Source organism: Phaseolus vulgaris, chromosome 2 (genome assembly GCF_051622355.1).
Source record: "Phaseolus vulgaris cultivar YP4 chromosome 2, ASM5162235v1, whole genome shotgun sequence".
In the NCBI taxonomy this organism is placed as follows: domain Eukaryota; kingdom Viridiplantae; phylum Streptophyta; class Magnoliopsida; order Fabales; family Fabaceae; genus Phaseolus; species Phaseolus vulgaris.
Window position 1 is genome coordinate 42,854,016 of NC_143499.1, and position 13,725 is coordinate 42,867,740.

The following is a 13,725-nucleotide window of genomic DNA, read 5'->3' on the forward strand; positions in this document are numbered from 1 at the left end:
AGATCTGATACCTATTCAATTAACTGAAAGCACTAACTCTTCTTTTAAGGTTTATACGAAATTTAATCTAACCAATTAATATTTCAATTGATAAAATTAGACTTAATTAAATTTATTTTAAGTACTCCATTAATATGAATATTTTCAATTATATTATTATTAACAAATCATTTTTATTCAAATTTTATTTTATTTTCCTTTAAATATAGGTTTGAATTTTTGTTCACAATGAGACTGAGTGACAATTAATTCTCATTTCAAACTCACTTCATCATTTTCAAAAGCAAGTTTATGGTGATTTGGAAAAGATTAGAGAAGAAAGAAGTAAATTGAACCACAAATTAGAAACATAAAGACAGAAATCACGATCATAACACTTCTTTAACTATAAAATAAAACTACAATACACTTAAACAAAAATAAAAAAATATCTTAAACCTTCAGTAGAATAGAAATGTTTAACATTGATTTAGTAAAAAATAACCAATATATTTAAAATTTAATTAAACCATAACAAAGATAGCTGAATCAATCTATACCAGAAACAACAAATACAATTGATTAAGGGACAATGATCCACTGACAACCCAATTTTTTTATATAATTACATTAACTCTCAATACTATTATTTTAATATATTTTTATATTATTTAATTACAATTTTATTCTTTATCATATATTTATTTTTAAATCTATCCCATCAACTTGTATAAGAATGGTATTGTATAAAATTTTAAGAATTGTCAAAGTGTCATATTTTCCCGTTGAGTATCACTTTCGGTAAACAAACCATTTAATACGCTCATGCATTATTCCCCACCTTCGACCATACGTCGAGGCAAAAAAAAATTACATGAAATGGAGGAAACTCTCCATTTCTTTTTTTCTTTCTTATTGTATAAAAGTTAATGTAAAAATAGCATTTTTTTTTAGAAGGATTTGTAATGAAGTACGTGGTTGAAATAATTGATATGTTTTACTAGTTACAGGACTAGTATGTGAAGTGTAGTTCCATAGAAAATAAGAGACAATATTGAGAATGATCAATTAAAAGATTGAAGAAAAGTGTATGTTAGATTATGTTTTACTTTCTTAAAACAACTTCCACCATTTTTAAGTAAGAAGATAATAATTCATATCGTTTTGAAATTTTAAGTGGAAGAATAAATTATTTTTCTCTCTCAAAGACCAATGAAAATAAAATAAAATTAGACACACACAATGACGAATGTATGAGGTAGAATATACTATATAGGCTGAAGACTTGTTCAATGCCTACTCATAAAAGAATGAATGCAAATTCTTCATGCACTCTCATATCTTTCTCCACTATGTCATAATGTTTTAATTTCAATAATATCTTTTTAATATAGTAAAAAGTGTGATATATTATTTTTTTATTGTGAGTCGTGGTAATTGTTTGGAGTGGTTTCGTGGCTATTAAAATAAAAAAAATAAAGGGCAAAAAGGTAAAAGATATGAAAAATAATATAATTTTTTATTTATTTAGTTCAAAGCAAATAGTCTTAATATATACAAACATATACCAACGGTAGATGCACTCTAGGTTTAGTTAAAGAGACATGTAAAATAAAAAGAATAAAAACTAGAATAATAAAAGACAAATTAAAGACTAGACATAAATACAAAAAGAAACAGTTAAGAATTAGAAAAGACAACATTAATATTAACTTTCGTTTAGAAGTCTGGTATCCATATCTTTTGTTAGTGGCGAAAGTTGTATTTTTAATGGTGGTGATTGTGTTTTGTTCGTCTTTTTTTTTTTAAGCTACAAAACTCAGAAGAAAATGAAAAATCAACGAAGTGCAAAAATAGAGTATAAAACTAAAAAAAATAACTTTGTACTAAAAAACGTTAAATATAACAAATTTTTTCATCAATTCTCTCACACACATCCAAATGATGAAAATGTTCTTTCAAAAACTTTGATTAAAAAAAGAATGAAAGTGTTGCGATCAGAGGCTGAAAGATAACGGATGCAATCGATATTATATAAAAAAGTGAAATTATATTTCATTTAAAATTATATAAAAAATTTAAAAATGTTAAAATCGATTTTTCATGTGAAAAGTTGTAAGGGAGAAAGATAGGAAGGTGGAGTAGAATTTGCAAGAACGCATAATGTGCATTAAAGACTTGAAATCCTACTTGTGGTGTAAACCATTTCAACACAAAGAAAACTTGTGTTATTGTGTTCATTGGTGGGGATTTTATTGTCCACAAGTTTGATTATGACTTCACTTGCATCATATATTGCATGATCCAACAAAGTGAAGAAACCTGTAAGATGAAATAAGTCTTGAGATGTTGGTAGTTTACGTATGCAAGAGGGAACATATATTTCCAACTTTCATATTACGTATAAAACATCTGCTATGCGTTTTCTTTTTACATAGACTCTTATTTTAGGTTTTTTATTCCAGTAATTTGAAGTATTTTATCTTTTGTTTCTCTAATAAAATCAGAAATACTAATTTTATCATGTGTTATGGTAGTAATAATTACATCATGTTAACATTACTGTGTATAACATCAATACACAGTGAAACATGTTCCGTTGTATTTAAAAAAAATGAAAAAAAATAAAAAAAATTACAAAATATGAAATAAAAATAATAATGTCTTATTTTATATAATTGAGACTAGAACTCTCAAAATAGGTTATTCCAGTTGAGTTTCATATGGTCATTTTGAGTTAGTAATTTAGTGACTCAATCGAGCAGAATTAATTTATTAGTGAGATAATTGGATCGACTCAATTTTTGAAAAAAAAATTACACTTTTTTGTTTTATTTTTTTTCTTCTATCTACTTTTTTTTCTAGTACATCTACTTTTTTTCTAGTACGAAAAGTGGAACCAAATTCTCAATTATTGAAATAACAGTGACAAAAATAATTATCATATTATTACATATATATAATGACCTTGATATTATTATCACTTATTTGGGTAGAAACGTGATATTATATGTTTGGCTGAGCATCAATCTATCATATAAAAAAATCTTTATATGTGAACAATTTAATTCCAGCAATTGTATATCGCAAGAAAATTAAGACTATTTTTGTTTTAAAGTGGAGAAAAAACACAGAAACAATTGCAATGAAAAGTAAAAGAATCTACGTAATAAAAACAACATGATAGATAAATTGAAAACTTTTTTCCATGAAAAACTTTCTTTGCAAATATGCGAAGAAAGTTGTATATTTATATATATTTTTAATTAATTAATTTTAATTTACTTTTTATTTTAAACTTAATTTTTTTTAAATATAAAATATAATTATAATTTAAATATAAAAAATATAATTAAAATTATAAAAAAATAATTAATCATATTATATATAATAAATTATAAATATAAATAATAATAAAAATAAATATATTTTTTTAATAATTAAAAATAAATTTATACAATAATTATATTAATTAAAAAAGTAAAAATAAAAATAATAATTTTATTTAATATAAAAATAAATTTTTATAAAAAATTTATAATTATAAATATTTTAATTAAAAATAATTATAATTTATAAATAAATATATCAAATTAATTTTTAAATATAAAAATAAATATGTAAATTTACATTTTTATCCATTAAAAAATATATAATTCCAATCACACCTATCACATCATCCACAAATTTTTATAAACTTTTTCCACACTTTCTACTCTATTTACCTTAATCCAAACATCCTAATTTTCTTTACACTTTTCCTTTAAATCATCTCAAATTTTTTTTTTTTTTCACACCCTAATTCAAATAAAGCTAAAAGTTAGTTGTGTGCATTAACTTGAGGTTTTGAGAGTTGAAAACGTTGGTTGCATAAATCATCAACAAAGTCAGAACAACTTTTAAACAAAATTCATTTTTGTTGTTCACAATAGCTATACGAGCAACGATTATCCAACATCTTGATGTTACACATTTCACATTGAGACATTGACTCATTCAAAAGTTTGGTTTCTCTGTGTTTCCATTTCTCTGACTTTTTCTTCCAAATATTACTTTAATTCAACAAATCAAAATATAATTAATTTGTGAACGGCCATTTGCCGCAACATTCTCTAACAAAAAAGTAACTGCATAAATCTAATAAGAATGTTGCAAAGAATTCAACTTAATTCTATTTTTTATTTTAGTAAATTATATTTAACATTGACTTTGTATTCTTATTATATAAGCAAATAAAAAACAATCCAGTTTACTTCTTTTAACTTAAATTGATAAATAAATTCATTTGTTAAAATGCGTAGTCATCCATCTTTTATAGATAAATTGCATCTATAATGTATTAATATAAATATTAAAGTTTTAATTTAAATGTTCCATTTTAATTTTATTTATTTATTCTGATAAAAAAAATAATTAAAATTTTAGTATGACAAGAAACACTATAGATTGTACTTTCCCCTCGTAATATGTGTTTAATATATTGAAACAATACTTAAAAGTTAAATCTTACAACATAATTTAATTTTACTAAAAACAATTACAATTTGAAATTTACTGACAAGAATAAGAATTAATGACTTTGAGAAAAGTTGTGGCTATGTAAATCAGTTTTCACTCTCATAATATTTTTGAATAATGCACTAAATTATTCTCTTAAAATTTAATTAAATGATTTTTTTATCGGCAATAAAAAATAAATAAATGGGAACCACTTCAGGGGTGGTTCAACCCTTATACATAAAGAGCAAAATAGTTTACCATACTCTTACCACGAAACACCTACCTGAATATCTAAGGAACAACCAAACTAACTATAGGAAAACATTAAATTATCATCCTCATACAATCCACTGGGTTCAAAACCCAATTAGAGTAAACGAAGGAAGCACAATGAGACTTTGCGTAAATCCACGACCAAACCTTTACCTGTACCAAGGTGAATACTTCGAGCGCATCTACCACCCCCTATCAAAGGACACACAATTCCTATGATTCCAAATACCACTCACAACTCCAACCCAAATTGCACCCCAAAACGTCATTAACTGAATCTGAAGCCTGACTTAACCTGAACTGTAGAAAGTTTGCCAAAGGATCCTTATGAATAACGACGCCTAGCCACTTAAAACAAAGACACCAAACACGCCAAGCGAAATCGCAGACGGAAAACAGATGACTGGACAACTCTTCCACCATCCCACACAGACAACACAAAGGATTCTCAATTACCACCCCGCGTCTTTCCAGATTTACCCTAGTAGCAACCTTATTCTCTATCACCCTCCAAGCTGTGAACAAAGCAGAAGGCAAGGCTTTGCACCTCCACAACTTACTGTAAACTGGAGGGACCTCCCCAACTGTATCCTTCCTAACTTGAACATAGGCTGAGTTAACCGTAAAAGTTTTGAACCCCCCAGCCTTCCAAATCCAACAATCTTCCTTCCCCAGTTCCAACTTCGCCCCTTGCAACAGCTGAACCAACTGCTCCTCCAGAGGCTTCTCCCATTCGAAAAAGGATCTACGCCAAACAAAGTGCCACACCCAAACACCATCAATCCAATTCCCAAGCTCAGCCACCTTTGCATCTTTAGCCATACTAAGGGAAAACAATCTCGGGAAAACGACCTTCAAAGCTCCACAACTCAGCCAACTGTCTTCCCAGAAAGAGATACCCTTCCCATCACCAACATCCCACTGAAAACCATCTCCAAAACTTCTTCCCCAACCCTCCGAAGCCCACACCTCCATCAAATCTTTCCACCAAAGGGAACCCTTTCTGATTTTACCCACCTCTCTCAAATTTCTCCAACCACCATATTTAGAAACAATGATTTCTTTCCACAAACCTCATTTATCCGTACCCAACCTCCAAATCCACTTACCTAACAAAGCCAGATTAAACTTCCTAAGGTCAATAACACCAAGGCCCCCATAATCACGAGGCTCACAAACTTTTTTCCAGGAGACCCAAGCGATCTTCCTACCATCAGAACCCCACCCCCAAAGGAAATTCCTTTGTAGCCGAACTAGCTTCTCTGCCACCACGGTAACTTGAATAGTGACATAAAAAATAGCGGAATTGAAGACATAACAGACTTTATCAAACAAATCCTCCCAGCCAAAGATAAACACCTACCTCTCCACCTTGAAAGTTTACCCTGAACTCTCTTTAACACCCCGCTCCAAAAAGCACCACGCTTATGACTTCCTCCTACCGGCAATCCTAAATAAACAAACGGGGTCACCATCACTTTACAATTAAGAATAGCCGCAAAATGTTGAAGCAAGCTCTAACTCAACCCCAACCCGCCAATTCTACTTTTCAAAAAATTCACCTTAAGCCCAGAGGCGAGCTCGAAGCAGAGTAGAATCGCCTTAATATTGAATACACTTTTTGTATTAGCTTCACAAAAGAATAAGGTGTCGTCAGCATATTGTAACATATTTACTTTCACATTAGCCTTGCCAACCACCAAACTGTCAATCAAACTCTTCTCTTCTGCCATCCTAGAAACCCCAGTCAATCCTTCCGCAACTATAAGAAAAAGAAACGGGGCAAGCGGATCGCCTTGACGAAGTCCCTTCCTAGGAATAAACTCCCTAGTTGGGCTACCGTTCACAAGCACAGAGACTGAAGCAGATTCTAGGCAACCTTTTATCCAGCGAATCCATTGGACACAAAAGCCCAGCCTTTCAAGCATATAATAAAGAAAATCCCAACTTACCGAGTCATATGCCTTCTCGTAGTCAACTTTGAAGAAAACACAACTCTTCCTTTTCCTTTTATATTCTTCCAACACCTCATTAGCCACTAACACACTGTCTAACAAGCCCCTACCTTCCAGGAAAGTTGACTGTCTAAAATCAATAACTTTACTTATCACCTTTTTCAGGCGTAAAGACAATGCTTTGGAGATAATCTTATAGAGACATCCAACTAACGAAATAGGCCTGAATTCGCCAAGTTGCTGGGGATTTTCGACTTTTGGAACTAAACATAGGAATGAAGCATTTGAGCCTCTAGGCCAATTACTCTTAGACGCAAAATCCTTCACTGCTGACAACACATCCAACTTTATAATTTCCCAACAATGCTTTAAGAAACCAAAATTAAAACCATCAGGGCCAGGACTCTTAGAGCTATCACAATTCCATACCGCACCCCTTATTTCATCTTCAGAGAAGTCTGCAATCAACAACTCATTGTCCTCCTCCGAAATAGAGTTGAACCTAACATTATCCAACCTTACCTGACACCCTTCTTTTCTGGCAAACCTATCCTCAAAGTAAACACGGACCTTGTCCTTGATCACCTCCTTATCCTCACACCACCGGCCGTCAACAAACATTCTATGTAACTCGTTTCTCGCCTTTCTCCACTTCACAGACGAGTGAAAGAACTTTGTGTTAAGATCTCCCTGTTTCAACCACTTTTGTCTTGCTTTTTGGGACATGATTGCCTCTTGTTTAAACATAACTTTATTAAGGTCAGCTAACAAAGATATTCTTTCCTCCCTTTCTGATTCATCCAAGCCTCTATCATCAAGAAAGAGACCCGAGCGAATCTATACAAGAGATTTAGACCACCTCGGACAACAAATAAATTGATGAAAATAATTGGACTATCACTTTCAGTAAACAAACAAATTAATACGCTCATGTACTATTCTCCACCTTCCACCATACGTTGTGTCAAACAAAATTACTTAGAAATGGAGAGAAAAACTCAATTTCTTCTTTATTTCTTATTGTATAAAAATTAATATACAAATAATATTTTCTTAGAAGAGGAAGAAAAAGAAGCATGCTTGCATGTGCTGTTGCAGCTGCATTCGGAGCATTATAAATACATGTCTGAGTAAGAGTTGAATATCATAAGCCAAAGGAGCAAAGTATGGCTTTGTCTTCTCAATTACTTGTTCATTTTGGCTTATTACTCATCCTCCTCCACCTTCACCTACACCACCTCTTCATTGGTGTATCAGCAGCCACTTTAAGCATCACCACAGACACAGAAGCCTTGATCTCATTCAAGTCTCAACTCAGAAATGACACTCTCAGTCACTTATCTTCCTGGAACCAAAATTCATCCCCATGCAATTGGACCGGTGTCCAATGTGACAGGCTTGGCCAAAGAGTCACTGACTTGGAGCTTTCAGGTTTGGGACTCTCAGGCCACTTAAGTCCTTATATTGGTAACCTCTCCTCTCTTCAGTCCCTCCAATTGCAGAATAACCAACTCACTGGACTCATTCCTGACCAAATTGGCAACCTATTCAGTTTGAGAGTTCTAAATATGAGCTCTAATATGTTAGAAGGAAAACTTCCTTCCAACATCACCCACTTGAATGAGCTTCAGATTCTTGATTTATCCTCAAACAAGATTGTCAGCAAGATTCCTGAAGACATCGGCAGCTTGAAAAGGCTTGAGGTTTTGAAACTGGGAAAGAATAGCCTCTATGGTGCAATCCCAGCATCTCTAGGAAATATTTCTTCTCTCAAAAATATCAGTTTTGGCACCAACTTTCTCACTGGTTGGATTCCCAGTGACTTGGGTAGGCTGCATGATTTGATTGAGCTTGATCTCATTCTTAACAATCTCAATGGAACTGTTCCACCTGTTATATACAACTCATCTTCCCTCGTTAACTTTGCCTTAGCTTCAAACTCTTTGTGGGGTGAGATTCCTCAGGATGTTGGTCTCAAACTTCCAAAACTCATAGTGTTCAATATCTGCTTCAATTATTTCACTGGTGGAATTCCAGGGTCTTTGCACAACCTCACCAACATTCAGGTCATTCGCATGGCTTCCAACTTTTTGGAAGGAACTGTGCCACCTGGTTTGGGAAATCTCCCATTTCTTCGCATGTATAATATTGGTTATAACAGAATAGTGAGTTCAGGTGTCACAGGTTTAGACTTCATTACTTCTTTGACAAACAGTACTCGACTCAACTTTCTGGCAATTGATGGAAATATGCTGGAAGGTGTGATTCCTGAAACCATTGGAAATCTCTCCAAGGACCTGTCAACATTATACATGGGACAGAATCGTTTCAATGGAAGCATACCTACCTCCATTGGTCTTCTTACTGGCTTGAAGTTGTTAAACATAAGCTACAATTCAATCTCTGGAGAAATCCCACATGAGTTAGGCCAGTTAGCGGAACTACAAGAACTATCTCTAGCTGGAAATGAGATATCAGGGGTTATTCCAGACTCCCTTGGTAACCTACTCAAGTTAAACCTGATTGATTTGTCAAGAAACAAACTTGTGGGGAGAATACCTACCAGTTTTGGGAATTTGCAAAGTCTGCTTTACATGGACTTATCAAGCAACCAACTCAATGAAAGCATTCCTATAGAAATCCTCAATCTCCCAAGTTTGAGCAATGTTTTGAATTTGTCAATGAACTCTTTGAGTGGACCAATACCTCAAATTGGGAGATTGAGTGGTGTTGCCTCCATTGACTTTTCTAGCAACCAATTGGATGGTGACATCCCCAGTTCATTCAGCAATTGTCTCAGCTTGGAAAAATTATTTTTGACCAGGAATCAGCTTTCAGGCTCCATTCCAAAGGCTCTTGGAGAAGTGAGAGGCTTGGAAACTTTGGACCTATCCTCCAACCAACTCTCTGGAACCATTCCTGTTGAACTTCAAAACTTACAGGTGCTTAGGCTCTTAAACCTCTCGTATAATGATTTAGAAGGAGCAATTCCAAGTGGTGGAGTTTTCCAAAATCTCTCTGCTGTACATTTAGAGGGCAATGGAAATCTCTGCTTGCAATCCCCGTGTGTGAATCGTGGCGAAGGAAGACGAAATGTAAGACATTACATCATCGTAGCCGTTGCAGTAGCATTGGTTCTGTGTCTCACAATTGGCTCAATACTATATATAAAGAGCAGAAAGGTGAAGGTATCATCATCATCATCATCTGAACTGCTAAAGCTTCTTGCACTAATGATCTCTTATGATGAGCTTCGTTTAGCAACCGAGGAGTTCAACCAGGAAAACTTACTAGGTGTTGGGAGCTTTGGCTCAGTTTACAAAGCCAATCTAACTTATGGAACTACTGTTGCAGTGAAAGTTCTTGACACCCTAAGAACTGGTTCTCTAAAGAGTTTCTTTGCAGAATGTGAGGCTATGAAGAACTTGAGGCATCGAAATCTGGTTAAGCTCATCACATCATGCTCCAGTGTTGACTTCAAAAACAATGACTTTCTGGCTTTGGTGTATGAGTATCTATGCAATGGTAGCTTGGAAGATTGGATTAAGGGGAAGAGAAAGCATGCAAACGGAAATCGGTTGAACCTTATTGAGAGACTGAACATAGCAATAGATGTTGCGTGTGCATTGGACTACCTGCACAATGATAGTGAAATCCCAGTTGTGCACTGTGATTTAAAGCCTAGCAACATTCTCTTGGACACAGACATGACGGCAAAGGTTGGAGACTTTGGATTGGCTAGGTTGCTTATTCAAAGATCAACCAATCAAGTTTCCATTAGCTCCAGTCGTGTTCTTAGGGGTTCTATCGGCTACATACCTCCAGGTTAATGCATATTCATACTAGTTTCTCTTTCCCTCTTTATGAACCTTTCATTTAATATCAAATTATGAAACATGATGAATAATTAGTATGGTTGGTTTTGCAATGCAGAATATGGATGGGGAGAGAAAGCATGTGCAGCTGGAGATGTATATAGTTTTGGTATAGTGTTGCTAGAGTTATTCTCTGGGAAAAGTCCAACTGATGAATGTTTCACTGGAGGGCTAAACATAAGAAGATGGGTGCATTCAGCATTCAAAGAGAAGACAATGGAAGTCATTGACCCTGAGTTGGTGTCCCTCATTTTGTATGATGACCCTTCAGAAGGACAAAATAACGTACAAGTGTATTGTGTGGATGCAATTCTAGGAGTAGCCATAGCTTGTACTGCAGACAACCCAGATGAACGCATTGGCATTAGAGATGCTGTTCGCCAACTCAAAGCTTCTAGAGACTCTTTGAATCACTCTGATCACACTTCTACTGCACACATCGTTTCACTAAAGTAATGCTGAAATGTTATGATCAGGGAAATGCATAACGTAATAATACTTTTGTTGACCATGAAAAGATGAAGTTTTTAGTTTGTCTAAGTCAAAGAATACGATAGAAATTGAGGCACTAATAATAGATTATAGGTGTTTATGTTTGTGGTTAATTACACTTGTAAAACTTATGTATCTCTTCTAATTATTTATGGCATATACTTTCTGAATGTGAGTTGTTCCAAGAAGACCAGGCATATTTGTCACCCAGAAGCTATAAATAAAGATTTGTTCTTAATAAGCCATTGACAAATTTATATAGAAAATAAGATATCACTTTTATTTTATCCTTAAATTCCTTGCAATGCAAAATTCTTTTTTTTCATTTTTCTTTGAAAATATACATTTTCATCATTAATATTCTTATTGGAATTACTAATGATGATTTTCTTCTTTTTCATAAAACAAAATGTTGATAAACTAAATTAGCATTTTTTTTAGTAACATTTATAACCTCACATCCTCTTTTTTTTCCTTTTCGTAACTATTTTTTGGCTTTATTCATCTTGGCTTAATCGTTCATAGTACAAGGGTCAGTTCATGAGAAGTTATATTTTAAAATACTACTAAATTTTGAATTTTATTTTTTAGTATTATCAATGCAGAGATAGACAACAGAACAAAAAATATGTATGCCACCTTCGTGTTAAATGGTAAATAAAGATGAAACAAGAGTTACTCAACAAATTATATAAGAAATCAGAATTATCACTAATCACTTGTAGATGCATCCACACTATCTGATATTATACATATTAAACTTTACACTTAAGTATAACGAATGAAAAAATAGCCCAATACATTTTGTAACCCAATAAAGCAAAGACTAGAGATTAAGAAAACAAAGCAAAATGAAAATGAATTGCTGACGAAGAAATTAAAGGCAGTAACCCTGTTAGGTTGTTATAAGATTTTGAAAATGACTGCCACAGGAATGTTGACAACATGACCTTTGTTACCATACAGCCCGATTCTCCCATAGCTGGCAGCAGAGCTGTTGCTGGTTGCATTGAAGATCACAGACAAGACTTGTCTCTCCCCACTGCCTAGAGAGAAGTGATTGGGAGACACTTTCATAGAAGTGCCATATGGAGCACTAAAACCAACATTGTATGTTTCATTTCCAGCAATATTTTGGATTGTTCTTTGCACTACTCTAGATTGGTTCAACCTTGCTATTGTGATTGAGGGCAAGTTCAGATCAGGGCCATATACTGTAGAGTTATAAGTCCAGCAATTTTGACCGGTGTAGTTTAGCACTGTAGGAGTTGAACCATCGATACCACATAGGAATGACATGTAATCATCATAGCCTACAAAGAAAATTATGTGTAAGCACACTTCGGATTCAGAAACCATTTTGTTCATTAATCAAACTGCTTTCATAAATTTGAGCTAGCTAAGTGAGATATTGAACAACAAATGCAGATGAATTTTTGAAGCATTTGAATCTGTATGGACATTATAATCATTTAAAAGTTCATTAGTTGAGTGTAACTTACTAGAAACTAAGAGTAATCCTGGATTTAATGCTGCAGTAGCATTCACAAAACCACTTCCCATGTCAAAGGGAGTTGCTGGAGATAGGTTAAGGTCTACAGTAGGATATGATATCTGAGCCAATATTGACCTCCCATTGTTGTCATACAGAGAAGCTGAGGTGGAAAGTGAGGATCCAATGGCTGCAGGACTGAAATTGGGAAACTTTTGCTTAACTGGCGCAGCAAGACCAGCAACATGAGGTGCAGCCATGCCTGTGCCAGACATCAATGCAAAATTCTCACCTGTTGCAACAATGCAGATCAGATATTCAATTTGGCTGTGTTCACATGCTTAATAAACCAAAATTCCTATTTCCTAGTGTAGATTATAGTCTATGAAGATGTTTAAGTTGGAACAGACCAAATGAACACCTTAGACTTGTTCATTTTTTGTTTTCTAGTAAAAAATTGTTTATGTATTGACAAACCTTGAAATTCAACAGAATCAAAGGCAACAGAACTCCAAGCAGCCCATATAGAATTTCCAGGTGCTACCAAATTGTGTTTCATAATGTCAGCTTCATGAGGAAGACTGTCCTCTGGATCGGGTCCTCTGGCAGAGTAATACACATTGAATTCGTTATTCATTCCTATTGTGTTTCAGTTTTTATTTACATGCTACAATTCAAATCCAATCTCTTCTTTCCTAATATGTGAATAAAAAATATTAAATAATGAATTCAATCGACATGTTTTCACGTGGATTGATTATATATCACATTAGGGAAAAACTCAGTATTTTTTTGAAAATTTGGATGCAACTGGATAATTATCAAGGTCATCTAAAAGACATTCCTCCCTTAATAAGGTGTTGCTCAATTCCTACCTAGCAATTGTTAAGCCCTCAACCCTTTATAGCCTAAGTTGTGATACCAACTATGAAAATAGGTCAAAAACACAAAAAAAAATAAGGCTGAATTGTGTTTTAATAGTTTTTAAAATTTTCACAATGTATAGTTTAATGAAATATAGTCAAACAATAATTTTACTTGACAAACAGTATGTAAAAAATTCTTTTTCAAAGATTCAGCTGATAAAGTTCTTCTTTTAGTTAGTGCAATGAATAAAAGGTAAATAAAAGAAAAATTTATGCTATAAATTTTATAGTGG

The 13,725-nt window shown here is 33.3% G+C and overlaps 3 protein-coding genes across 3 annotated transcripts; 1 reads left to right on the forward strand and 2 right to left on the reverse strand.

Moving 5' to 3' along the window:
• Nucleotides 1-4,965: 4,965 nt before the first annotated feature.
• LOC137809507 (uncharacterized) lies at nt 4,966-7,433 on the reverse strand. The gene is made up of 4 exons (XM_068610615.2): nt 6,299-7,433; nt 6,116-6,202; nt 5,862-6,029; nt 4,966-5,813 (listed from the first exon to the last, which is right to left on the reverse strand). The coding sequence occupies exons 1-4, from the start codon at nt 7,431-7,433 to the stop codon at nt 4,966-4,968; spliced, it is 2,238 nt and encodes a 745-aa protein (XP_068466716.2).
• A 416-nt stretch (nt 7,434-7,849) lies between these two features.
• On the forward strand, nt 7,850-11,220 carry LOC137812273 (uncharacterized). Its single transcript, XM_068614199.2, has 2 exons — nt 7,850-10,532; nt 10,641-11,220. The coding sequence occupies exons 1-2, from the start codon at nt 7,874-7,876 to the stop codon at nt 11,036-11,038; spliced, it is 3,057 nt and encodes a 1,018-aa protein (XP_068470300.1). The 5' UTR covers nt 7,850-7,873; the 3' UTR covers nt 11,039-11,220.
• A 757-nt stretch (nt 11,221-11,977) lies between these two features.
• LOC137809508 (subtilisin-like protease SBT2.2) lies at nt 11,978-13,203 on the reverse strand. The gene is made up of 3 exons (XM_068610616.2): nt 13,044-13,203; nt 12,577-12,858; nt 11,978-12,387 (listed from the first exon to the last, which is right to left on the reverse strand). The coding sequence occupies exons 1-3, from the start codon at nt 13,201-13,203 to the stop codon at nt 11,978-11,980; spliced, it is 852 nt and encodes a 283-aa protein (XP_068466717.1).
• Nucleotides 13,204-13,725: the final 522 nt, after the last annotated feature.